General features: G+C 43.2%; 1 protein-coding gene across 3 annotated transcripts in view; it reads right to left on the reverse strand.

Annotated features, from left to right (window-relative positions):
- Positions 1 to 742: 742 nt before the first annotated feature.
- The window catches only part of OTOA (otoancorin), a 48,496-nt gene continuing 35,853 nt past the window's right edge, over positions 743 to 13,385 (reverse strand). For all 3 annotated transcript variants that reach the window (XM_069485974.1, XM_069485973.1, XM_069485976.1), the window contains 6 exons: positions 11,964 to 12,119; positions 6,551 to 6,693; positions 6,187 to 6,323; positions 5,564 to 5,661; positions 2,409 to 2,604; positions 743 to 1,003 (listed from right to left, as the gene is read on the reverse strand). In XM_069485974.1, the coding sequence (XP_069342075.1) occupies positions 924 to 1,003; positions 2,409 to 2,604; positions 5,564 to 5,661; positions 6,187 to 6,323; positions 6,551 to 6,693; positions 11,964 to 12,119 (810 nt within the window). In that variant the 3' untranslated portion in view covers positions 743 to 923. The remainder of the gene's footprint in view (positions 1,004 to 2,408; positions 2,605 to 5,563; positions 5,662 to 6,186; positions 6,324 to 6,550; positions 6,694 to 11,963; positions 12,120 to 13,385) is intronic.

Raw genomic sequence — 13,385 nt, forward strand, 5'->3', positions numbered from 1 at the left:
GCACTGCTGTCCCCTTTTCCTGACCCCTGACTTCCTGAGCCTAAGGCCAAGGTCATCCTGGCAACTTCCAGAGGGAACTTTCCCCCAGAAGGACAGGGCCAGTGGGCAGAGTTTGCTCAGCACTGCCAGTACCACATCGGTGACTGACTTACCCAAGGTGCTTTTATTTTTTATTTCAACCCATCTTCCAAAACTCAGAGCAACTTAAACCCCAAGGGCCACCACCTCCACCAAAAAAAAAAAAAAAAAGGAATATTTTTGAAAGCTTAACTGGTAACTCCACAGCCACTCGTTCAGCTGACTCCCAAGGAAATAGAAAGCATCTGGAAAACGTATTTTCAAATTGATTTAACGTTGAGCCATGTTAAATGTTTTAATTTCCAGGCAATGCAGCACCCACCAAAACATCAATTAGTCCCGCAATCAGGTACGAATATTGGCTTCTGTTGAGGGATTCATTTATTTCAGCTCTGTTAAATATTGAAGAAGGAGAAGACCAATGCAGCCTGTGGCTCCCAGCAGGTAAGACTAAGCTGCAGTAGAAACCAGATCAGGCCCTGGCTACAACGATGCCTTTTCCTGCACCCTCCTCTCAGGAGGGAAGGCAGTAACTAGCATGTAAAGTCCTCCTGCTGCCAACAGAAGTCACCCACCCTTCCCCACAGGTGCTCTGTCTCTGAGCTGGAAAATAAAAGAGGCTGAAATGGAACAGCTCCCTGCTGAGGTGACTGGCTGGCTTAAAAATTTGCAAGATCATTTTTAATAATTATTTTTCCTTTGGGGACCTTTTAAATGTCAAGGCCCAGGGGTCTCTCTGCCCCAGGTGAGGCTCTCGGTCCAGGTAAGGATCTCCCACAGTCTGCAGCGCCCTCTGTCTCAACACGCCTTGGCCAGCTGCTTGGGGCACCCATGGGGCAATGCACTCAGGCCACTCCCCACAGGGGCTTGGCCATTAGAACCAGCAGAAAGCAGCCAGGTCCAAGGCCCCAAGAGATGGGAGCTCCTGAAAGCAAACACAAGGCAAGAGTACACATGAGGTCTCAGCAGCCCGCAGAGGGCAGACACCTCACGCCCAAATCCCTGAGTCTCTCTCTAGGACCACTGAATTCCAAACCTTGATTTGTTCATCTCTTAAATGGGAATAATGACCCTAATGGAGTGGGTGGCGGAGGGAGTGAGAATTCAATGGGAGATTGTGTGAATCAGCACAGTATCAGCTCTGCCTTAATTGTAAGAGTCACCTGAGCAGCTTGTTAAAAATGCAAATTTTATGATCCTCCCTTGAGAGTCTGATTCAGCAAGTCTGCAAAGAGGCCCAGGAATTTGTATTTTCAGCATCACTCCCAGGTGATTCTGATAATTAAGCAAGATTAGGAAACAAGAGATTAAGGGTCTGGCCCACAGGAAGGGTCCACCTAATGGCAGCCCTCACTCAGGACTGTGGGGTGAACGGAAGAAGGGCATCTAGGATCTTACATGGCTGCGGACAGGCAGGGAACATCTTTTTAAGGGGCCCTCATCACTTTCTGACACTGCTGTTTCATGGGAAAACCAGTCCTGCCTTTCTGCAGGGGATCTGACAACATCCATCAAAATTACAAATGCACACACCCTGTGATCCAGCAATCCCACTCTGAAGAGTGTATCCTACAGACACACTCAAACAGATGCAAATTATTCAAGGTCATTGGCTGCAGCATTGTTTGTAACAGTAAAAGTTAGAAACAACTGAAATATCCATTTATAGAGATCTGGCTAAATACACTTGTGGCATAGCCATAAAACCAAAAATTGCACAGCTCCTGTGTACAGATATGGAACTGCCTCCAAGGTATATTGTTAGATGAAAAATGCAAGGTGTAGAACAAGGTGCATAATAAGCTTTTGTAAAAGTGTGGAGATAATCTCTATTTGACTTGGTGTGAATATCTCTGGACGAATATACAGGAAGCTGGTAACACTGGTTGCCTCTGGAGAAGGGAACTAGGTGGCTAGGGGACAGGGGAAAAGGTTTAACTACATGCCTTTTCAGGCCTTAAATGTTTTTATTTGGAACGTGTAGGTGCCCAGATATATAGGTTGAATTAATCAATACCGGACAGTGAGAGGAGGGAGGATGCAGAGGAAGCATCGAAATGAATTTAGTCCTGAGAGAGCCCCATTCAATTGGTTCTGGGTGAAGCTCCAGGAACTAGAAGTCTGGTAAAGCTCCCCAGGTGACTTTAAAGTGCAGCCAGAGTTAAGAATCATTTACGTGAAGCTTGGTAGGCACTTTGGGTTTTAGTGCCGAATCCCCAATGACTGTCAGAGACCCCACCCTGAATCTTAGTAACCTTTCCTCCCCAGGCTCTGTAGGGCGAACAGAGAAGGATGTAGGGGCAGGGCACGGGCCGAGCGGTTCAGCTCACCTGGGGGAGAGCCCGAGGTGGGGGTCCTAGTGGGACCGGCGCTGGCCGGCGCGTCCTGCCAGGGCTGAGCCTTGGCGCCATCTAGCGCCCGCTGGAGGCTCTGCAGCTGTACCGCGCTGAGCCGCTGGCGCTGGGCGTGGGTCACGGCCGCGGCGTTCTCGGGACCCAGGCAGGCGATCTGCTCCGCGGACAGCTCCTGCAGGGGGAGAGGGGACAGCGCCCTCAGAGGGGGCCCCTCCCCGGGTTGCCCGAACTCAGTCATCCGCCCGGGGTCCGCACAACTTTGCCATACCCCTGTGCCGTGTGTGCTCCTATTTAAGACGTTTCCTTAAAATTAGATCATCATTCTTTCGCTACTAAAATAAAGGTATTTAAAAATAGACAACTTTAAATGGAAATTTCCAAAAATGGAAAACCAGCAGGACTTTCCATAAGCAAGCATTAAATAGAAGCCAAAAGAAAGAAAACAACATTGTTGAATCCTAGCTGGATTTGTTGGCCGACAACATCTGAACCCCTGGCCCCTTGAGAGAGAGAGGAGGGAGAGAGGGGGGGGGAGAGAGAGAGAGAGAGGCTATAAAAAGCATCACGGAGGTGTTGCTGCTCCAAACTAAGACTTCCTCCTTGAAGTAATCAGAAGTACTAAAGGAGAGTTGAAAGGGTAGTTACGATTTGCTCACTGCGTGACCTAACGTTGTTCAATGCAATACCAGCCAGGTACCTTCCCAAGGCTTCAAAGCCTCCACCTCAGCAAACACTGGTTTCAGGTCTAAAGACCAAAAACCTGAATTTGAGAATCTGAGCCCCAGCTCTGCCACATTCTAGCTGTGTCACCTCAAGTAAGTTACACAACCTCTCTGGGCTTTTGGAGTAGATACTGGGATGACACGGAGATCTCATCTCCTGTGCAGATAGAGTCTGTCCTTTGGCATCACTGCCTGAATACTGCCTGAGTCCTGTCAGGGCTCAGTGGGGCGAAAGTGTGGCAATCTATTGATGATGTCTGCCATGGACCACAGGAGTGGGAAATTCTGCCGGTACACTATGTCTTTAAGGACTCTGAACAAGATGTTTTCCGAAGTCATTTCCAGCTCAAAGGATTTGGTGACTAGTTTCAGTGGGACTGGAATAATATTGGATGGCAGGATTCTACTTTTTAGAGGGGACTCCAAAGTCATCCTGCTTAATTTCTAAGGGCCCCAAAGAATCTGGGAAAGGTGTTTACATTCCCTCATCCCTTTCTCTTCTCTCAGACATCCTCCTCTCCTGTCCAGGAGCTTCCTTGGAATCATACTTCTCTGCTTAGAGCCCTTCCCTGCACCCCGCTCCAGGACATAGCTCATGCTCCTGAACATGGTCAAGGGCTGGGATCCTGCCAGCCTGTCCAGCCTCACCTCTGGCACTCCCCACTCCAGGAGAATTAGCGTCAATATTGAAGTCCCTAGGAGGCAGCAGTTTTCTGTGCACTTCCTTCTGCCTGTTCCTCCCCTCCACCTAGCTGACCTGTCCTCCAAAACTCAGCATCACCTCCTGTCCTCCTGCCACACATACACACAACATAGGTGCCTTCTGGCTTACGTCTGCCATTAACACAGGGCCTGTACTGTAGGAATTACCTATTTTTCCAATGTTGCTGACTTGTGACCCACAGGCCAGATTGAATCTCTAGGCCTACTGCACTGTGTTTTCAAAAAAATTAATTCACATTGGCTGCCAACATTTAATTATCAAGAGATTCCATATGAGAATCTTTGGCTTCTTCTAGAGAAAAACAAAAAGGAAGATTCAGTAAAACTGGGCCCACATGGTCACACTGCATTAATGTGCTAGAAATGAGAAGCAGCCTCCCCTTCAGACAGGGCTCTCCAGTTCACCTCGGTCCCTACCCAGCCCACTGCACTTCTTGATGTTACCTTCCAGGCCCCCGAAGGCAGTGTGTTATAACTCCTTCACCGGCGCACCTAGCCGGGAGCCTACTGCAGAGTAGGTGGTCAAGTGGCCACAACTGCACCCCAAACAAGACCAAAAGAAAGTGTTTAGCAAAATGCCAGCATCCAAGACCACATTGCCTGTCCCATGCAGAGTGCCCCAAAGGGGAAGCCAGTATATTTGCTCAATGACCTTGAGGACTGCTATTTTATGGCCACTGTGCTGGGAGCTATTCAGGGTGCTGAAGTAGTTCAAGGTTGGCTATCTGTCTTGAAACGAACCAGGGATGTGGCATCTTGGGAGTTTGTCTAGCCTGGTTTGTGTGCCTTGCCCACGCACACGAGTGGTGGACAGGATGTGTTCCCACATTGCCCAGCAAGCAAAAACACCAGGGTAACTCATTTCTCATCAGCACAGACTGCCCCCCGCAAACACGCTCCTAATCTTGTACACAGACAGGAAGCGAGGACCCCTCACTGGATTCCCTGCTTTTCCTACTTCAATTCATCCAATTCCACCTCTCAATTTTTTTCATAGCCCTATTGTGGTTTTCTTAATACTTTTCTTTTGATCAACTATTTTACTTGAATTTATTATAAAAGGAAAAGATGAGGTACACAATCCCTCATCTGCCATTCTAAAGTCCAAAAAAGGCTGAAAACCGGAAGATTTTTCCCAAAGTTTAAGACAAACTTATTCATCAGCAAAGCTTGACCTGAATTGCTGTGAGGCTATTTATTTATAGTCTCTATTTATTTTAATTAGCGTGACTTGTCAGAGATCTCTTTGCAGAAATATGAATGTATTTGGTTTACATGGTGTTTTACCAAATACTGCTGGGGGTGTTCAGTTACATACAGTCTATGCACAGGGTGATCTTTTAAAAATCTGAATAATTCTGAATTCTTAAATATATCTGTCCACAAGGGTTTTGCATGGGGTTTATGAACCTGTCACACCACCATAAATAGAAAATCAGTAGCACTTGCTATGAAGAGAAGGTGGCCATTAAAGTAAATATAATTAAAATATAAATTTAAAATGTAAGAAAAAACTTTTTAAAAAAGCCTAAAATTATCTTGTGAGCATCCATTGTTGGCATACAGGTCTCTTCTGGCCCTATCAGCTCAAGCCTGGTTGCAAACCTCTAAATTCCAAGGCCTGTCCCTGTGTGGTTTGAAATAGGGTCAAGCTTCCCATTTCTCCTTGAAGAACGGAGCACCTACTTTGAATATCTCATCAGGAAGGCATTTTATTGCTGATGGCTGGAAATACGGCATCAAATCCTTGTCGAGCATCCGGAGCTCTGCTTTAGTTAATCCAGCTGGGGAGAAAAAGGAATCACGGGGGTTTAGTTCAAGCCATCGGAACTGCGCTTGTTTTATTAATGGTGCTGCAGAATGTACAGTTCTGCATGTTCTAGGCAAGCATCATTCCTTACAAAAGGCCCTGAAAATCACACTGGGGAATCAAGTTCCTTAATCAATTTGGGAAAAAATAAAGTGGGTCACATTAGCCCTGATTGGCCACCTACAGTGAAATGTAGGCCCAGAAGGAGCTTCAATTTACACACTTTCAAATTGTGTATAAACCTATTATAGGGGCCAATTAAATCACATTCTAAACTAGTGTTTTTCAAACTGTAGTGTACACAAGAATCACCAGGAGAGCTTGTTTAAAAGCATATTTGCAGACCCATCCTCTGCAACTTCCAATCATGAAGTCTAGGTTCTACTTAATTCCATCAATGTTTTCTACACATAGCCAAGGATTATTTTATTTTATTTTATTTTTGTCCCCAGATGTGAGTTTGGAAAGGGAGGGAAGGCATGCTCAGGGTGCCACTTACCTGCAATGGTCCCAAGCTCCTGCAAGACAGAGCTGGTCCACTCAGTGGGATCCCCAAACACGACTTCTGCCTTCCTCTTAAACTCAGCCAAGACATGGGTGCTGCAGAGCAGGGTCCCAATTCTGGCCACTACCACCCTGGTTAAAGAGGGACAGGTGAGCTGGGGGGACTCTCCAGCCAAAAAAAAAAAAATCATGTGCAGAAGGTAGGTAGGCTCAGCACCAAGAGAGGATACAGCTAATCCCACTCCCTGTTTTAGCCCAGAAATAAATGTTCAAAGCATCAGGAAGTGGAGAACATCTTGATGGATGGATTAATGAATGAATAAGTCATTTGCCATTTTGCATATTAGTATTTTGGTTACCTGAATTCTGAGATCTTTATAAGTGGGATTTCAGTGATGTTCACAGCACACAGGGTTGCACCAAGGCCTACTAAGTGAAAGCTCTTCAGATCCTGGATCTTATAGCCCGAATCATCCAAGAACCCTCGCAGAATGGATTTAGCCTACAAACAATGAGAAGGAATAGACTATGAGCTATCCAGGGATGATCAAGACCCCAAGGCCTGTGAGGATAACTGAGCTGTTGCCATAGACTCCTGACTAATCCCCCACCACACCCCTCTGGAATCCCACTCCATTTCATCCTGGCCACTACATCCAGATTAACAATGTCCTTAAGATGCTGCTTCAACTGAGTATGCCCCCTGATCTATGGCGGTGTCTTTAGGCAATGAATCTCTTATGTACTTCACTGATATTAAAGGCACTTTTGTGCTGTGTCTGTTGCTTATTTCTGAAGTTGCTTTTATGACCTTCAGACAGTTTGGAGATTCAAGTTATGCATGAGGATCCAGAATTTTCCAGCATCTGTTTCCACAACTTTCCAACAAAACCTTATAATTTCCTGCCTCCCTGCCTTTGCACAAGCCAGTCCCTCCATCTGAAATGCCCTTCTGCATTTCTAACTGTTAGAGTCAGCCATCATTTTATTTTTTGGGTCGATTCAAATGTCACCTTCTTCATGACATTTCAGCCAGGATGGATTTTTCTTCCTCTATGGTCCTACAGAAATATATTTGCCCCTTGCTCTTCAATTCCAGAGAGAGAGTAGCACATAAAATGCCTTGGTGCTAAAGCATTTTAAAATGAGCTTTTATTTAAGGGTGCTGATATGTAGGGTCTCTGTAATTCTATCATAGTGGCTATTCATTGTTCATTACTTCCTCTGGAGAACCACCCCTCCTACACTCTTACTTCATGTAGTTCAGCCAAAACTAACTGCTCCCTGAGTTCCAGAAGCAATGATATGGCCCAGTCCTGGCCAATCAAGTCATCTCTTAGCCTGGCTGCAGTGATTGGTTCTGGATTGGGCATGTGATCCAGCCAGAGCCGATCAGAACTTTGGCTGGAGCAATTAGAGGTGCTTTCTTTACTCTGGACTTGAACTTAGGAGGATATACATGATGATCTTCCAGAATCCACCACGCGGAGGAGAGACGCTTGCTTTCAATGAAGCCAACAGAAAGAAAAGCAGAGTCCAAAAAAATGGTGAGAGATAGAGTCCCATGTTGAAGCTCCTGGAGCCAGCTACCTGAACTCTATCCCTGAACTTTTTAGTTATGGGGGTCAATAAATTCTTTTCTTGCTCAAGCCAGGTTGTGTTGGGTTTTCTGCCACTTGTAACTAAACAAGCCCTGATTCATTTGATCTGCCTATGTTGGACCTGAGGAAGCATCCAAGCCAATCCCTCAGAGATGAGCTGTATAATAAAGCCCAGATCCTTCAGTGCTCATGCAGGGAGGTGGAAAGATCACAAGAGCTCACAAAGCAAAGATGGGGAGGAGACATCCAAGGACAAACATCTCCTGAATAAGTGAAAGTCACCAAGATAGAGTCAATCTTCCCATCTCTAACATTAGTCATCCCCATCACATGATATGGATCCTCACAGTGCTGAGAAGTGTTGGGAAAGATTGTGAAATGTTGCAATAGAGTCCACTTTTCATGTGGCTGTCGCTTCCCGTCCCTTAGGTCTGTTTAAATGCTGCCTCCTCAGAGAAGATTGCCCTCTGGACTCCCCCATCTCAAACAGCCTGCCTCCCCACTATCCCTATGAGCACCTTGTCCATATTCTGCATCAATTATCACAATGTTTTTTAATTTTTCGCTTTCATCACTCACTTTTTTGTCTGTGTCACCAAGTAGACTCCCCAAAGACAAGGACCATTTCCGGGTGGTTCAACATTGTGTCCCCAGCACCTAGCACAATGCCTGCCACACAGTAGGGGTTCAATAAGTACTTTTGAGTAAATGAATGAATGAATGAACATCTGAGTGAGTGACCTATAGAGGTCATAGGCAATATACTCCTTTGAAATGCATCATTTTGCTGCCTTCATGTGGTGGCCTGGCTTCAGGGAGATTTCCTATGCTTCTGCAAACCGGACTGGTCAGTGTCTTCAATAAGTTATCCTCTGTGATTACAAGGCTCACAGCTACTACTGGGTGCCGGTGAGGTTCAGTGATACCATGCTTAGACTTAAATGTCTTTGACTGAATTGGAATGTGCACCCAAAGTAATAATAGCTAACATTTATTGAATGCTATTGTATGCTGGCACTATTTTGACCACTTTATACACACTATCTCATCTAATCCTCCCAAAAACCCTGTGAGGTAAGTATTAATATTATCCCTATTTCACAGATGAGCAAACTGAGGCACAGGGAGATTTAGTAATGAAGTCAAGGTCACACAGCTAGAAAATAATGGTTCTAGGCTCAAAACCCAGGCATGCTGACCCCAGAGCCTATTCTCTTGGCTAGTGAAGATGTTTGGCCATGGAGAAAAGATGGAGATTCAAGTCAGCCTTTAGTTTTTTCTTATTAAGTCTTCACAATCGGGTTTCACTAGTTGACTCATAGCAATTTGTGCTCCCCAACTGTCAAGCATGCTCATTTTAAGATGAAAGTGCTAAAATACAATTCAAATAAAATTACTTTGATATGTGGTATTAAATTGTCCTTGCCACTGAAACCCAGAAAATACAAGCTCAGCCTGCAAGGTGATAAGTCAAAATATATTTCCTTGAATGACTAGACCAGAGTATATGTAATGATTCCAAGACAATTAATACCAACACTTTTAGGCAATATTAACTGCTGAAAAATGAATAGCTGTAAGATTTCAATCTCTCTGTTCATCCCTCTGGCTTCTATAATAGTTTTTTCCCTTATATTGGTTTTTAAGCTGAACTATCTGTTAATGTAGTTCCATCAGGTCTGACTATTAATCTGGAAACATGCATTTGATTGGGAGCTAAAGTTGAGGAACTGACTGCAAATGATATATGCAAATGTTAGGTTTTCATATCCTCTTCAAACATATTGATAAATCTCACTGCCATCCACGGGAATTAAAATTGGTGCAAAAGGAAAGAGATACCCTAGTTTCTCAGTTGGATATATTTTTCTGTTTCTCCCAGACTGCAAATAGAATGATTTTAATAGCAGAAGTGTGATATGGCACTTCTCAAACTAGTCAAAACCAGTTTTAGAGTCACAGAACCACAGGATTATAGAATATCTGAGTGGAAGGAACCTCACATTGTTGGCTCTAACCCTCTCATCTTGCAGATGAGGAAACAAGCCCAGAGAAGGGGCATGGGGTGATGATGATGACAATGACAATAATGACAGTGATAACAACAACAATGAAAACAACTAATTTTTATTAACTACTATGTACCAGATATTGTTCAAAATGTTTTCTACGTATTAACTCATTTAATCCTCACAGCCAGGCCCTCCATGTGGCCCAACTCCAGGGGCACCATTCACTCTGTACTCTGTTTGAATGGCACCACGGAGAGTCAAAGACGAGGACATGGCAACCTTGCTTACAAAAAGCTCACGAGATAGGGGACATGTGTTGGGACATGTGTTGGTTTTGCCTGCTTGGCATCTGTTCTCCCCGTGTTTAATAGCAACACCACGCGTTTTCTTTGGAGACCTACCCTGTATTATAATAGTTTCCTACTGCTGCTGTAACGAATGACCACAAAATTAGCGGCTTAAAAAATACAAATTTAGTCTCTTACGCTTCTGGAGATCATACATCCTAAAATGGAGCAGCAGGGTGTGTTCCCTCTGGGGGTTCTAGGAAGAATTCATTTCCTTGCTTTTTCGAGCTTTGAGAGGCCATCTGCATTCCTTAACTCATGGCCCCACCAGCAGCAAAGCACCTTGAGATCTCTTCCTGCATCTCTCTGCTTCCATTATCACATCATCTATATCTGTGGCTCTCCTACCTCCCTCTTAGGACTCTTGTGATTACAACAGGCCCACGCAAGAAATCCAGGATAACCTCCCCATCTTAAGATCCTTAAATTAATCATATCTTCAAAGCTCCTTTAGCCACATACAGTAACATATTCACAGGTTCCAGGGATTCAGACGTGGACATCTTTGGGAGGCTTTAATCAGCCTACCACATACCCTCACCCACTCTGAGCCCATGTTGTCGTGGTGAGATGGACTCCAATCCCTGATGCAGACCTGGATTGTTTAAAGGTAGGCAACTAAGTGACTGGAGTTAATGCTGGGACTTTTTCAAAAACTAATAAAGAGGCCCATTTTCATAAGGTAGCTAATTAGGTAGTGTATAAGCCCAGTGCTGAAAGTAACCACCAAGAGAGAGCTACCTGAGAAGGAAGATAACATGGGAGAGCTAAGACTTCCCTTTCCAGCAGTACCATAGATTACAGGCCCTGAAATTCTCTCCCAATTGAAAAAATTAAAATTCTGGGGAGAACTTCTTTATGTCAGTTTATCCTTCTGTGAAGGATTAACTGACACAGGAATTGTCCTCCCACCATAAGCAACTAGAAAACTAAACAAAATATATGAAACAACTGCATCCAAATATTAAACAACACAGAACCACAATTCTAGAAGGAAAACAAGGCAAGCGCTAAAACTGCCCTCACTTACTGCCCAAAGGCAATTTCCAGGCCATGGATCGGGAAGGGAAACCTAAACAAGCCCAGTGATCCAGCTGAGTTGAGGGTACAGAGATCCAAGTTCAGGGGCCAGGGCACCTATCATTTGTGGGCAAAGTACTGGATAGGAGGAAACTGCATAGAGAGAGTTCCAGAAATCTGAAGAGATGTCTTCTTGAGTTTTGCAAGGAATAAAATTCCACATAAGCAAGGAAAGAGTCATCAGAAAATAGTAGGCTAAGCAAGTCCCAGAGCTCATATCAAGATAGAAATAGTTTACATTCCTGCCAGCCACAATGAAGAGATGTTGAAATACATGGAGCATTAGGTAGAATCTTCAAAAGAATCCTTTCTCAGTAATGGGGATAAATTAACCACAGAATAAAAGTCACTGTGGATTCACTCTAATAAAGTTCAAAAGGAAGCATAAAAAGGATCAAACTGATTTGAAAGTTACTTAAATGTATGCCAGAATAAAGCCCAATACTCTTTGAAGGAATACTACTAAATCAAGCACTCAACAATGTAAAATTCACAATGCCCATCATCCAAAAAAAATTATTAAGCTTGCAAACAAGCAAGAAAATATGACTCGTAACTAAGAGAAAAATCAGTCAATAAAAAAAGACTCAGAAATGACAGTGATGATGAAATTAGCAGCAAGGATATGAAAGCAGCTATTATAAACACTGTATGTTCAAAGATATAAAGGAAAACATAAGCACAATTAAAAGAGAAATGGAATATTTAAAAGATCCAGTGACATCTACCAACCTGTCCTGGGGTCCATTCTGTCTGCTGGCTCAGGAAAGCCACAGTGTCTATGGAGCTGAGGTCCAGCTGCTCCAGCTCACTCTCATTAAGAGCCAAAGCAATGCGCCCCAGGGAGACGATATGGTGTTCTCTCCAGTAAGAAGGCATGTCCCAAACCTTTAGGTGAAAGAGAAAATAGATTAGACTGAACATTAGTGATGATATTCACTGTGATCTGAGTGCTTGTGTCCCCCTAACCCCAAATTCATACACTTAAACTTAATCCCCAATGGTAGTAATTAGAAGGTAAGGCCTTGGGAGATGATTAGGTTGTGAAGGTGGAGCCCTCGTGAATGGAATTAGTGCCTTACAAAAGAGACCCCAGAGACCTAGCTAGCCCCCTTCCACCATGTGAGGACACAGTAAGAAGGCTCCATCTATGAGAATCAAGCCCCCACCAGACACTGAACGCGCCAGCACCTTGGTCTTAGAACTCCCAGTCCCCAGAACTGTGAGAAATTTCTGTTTATAAGATACCCAGTCTAAGATATTTTGTTATAGCAGCCTGAACAAAGACATCATTTAAAACGGACTTAGGGAGATCTATTGTACAGCATAGTGACTATAGTTAATAATAATATATTGCGTACTTGAAAATTGCTAGGAGAGATCTTAAATAGTCTCACAACAAAAAATGATAAGTATGTGAGGTGTTGGATATGTGATTTCACTTCATTTAAGTATAAATTATTTAAGTATATATACATAATACCTATATATATCAAAAAATCATATTGTCACTATAATATATACAACTTTTATTTGTCAACTATACTTTCATAAAAAATTTAAAAAGACTTAGGGTAAATCTTCTTAATATATAAAGCTCTCTTATAAATCAATAAGGAAAGGATGATTACATTTGTTTAAAAAAAAGAAACAAAAGACATCAACAGGTAATTCACAAAAGAAGTTTTAAACATATGGGGAAAAGTTCATTCTCAATCATAATTAAAGAAGTATCCACCTTGAATAGGTTGAAGAAAAAAATTTTAATTAAAAATAAAAAACAAAAAAAAGAAATGTATGTTAAAAACAATCAAAGACCATGGTGGCTCATTATACTGACAAGGAGTAGAATAATCATCATTTATGATGCTAGAAAGATATGAGGCAAAGGATACCCTCATTTGTTGTGGTTGAGAATATACATTGGTACATGTTTTTGAGAGGGCAATTTGGCTATCTGTATCAAAAGGTTTTAAAATATTTATACTCTTTGACCCAGAAATTCCACCGGTGGGAATTTACCCTAAGTAAATAATGAGACAAGAGCCCAAAGATTTATGTATAAATGCATACCTTGAGGCATTAAAAAAATACAAACAATCTAAAAGTCTAAAAATTAGCTAAATAAATAAGGATCAATCATAAATGAAATGC

This window comes from Eulemur rufifrons, chromosome 14 (assembly GCF_041146395.1).
Source record: "Eulemur rufifrons isolate Redbay chromosome 14, OSU_ERuf_1, whole genome shotgun sequence".
Lineage (NCBI taxonomy): Eukaryota > Metazoa > Chordata > Mammalia > Primates > Lemuridae > Eulemur > Eulemur rufifrons.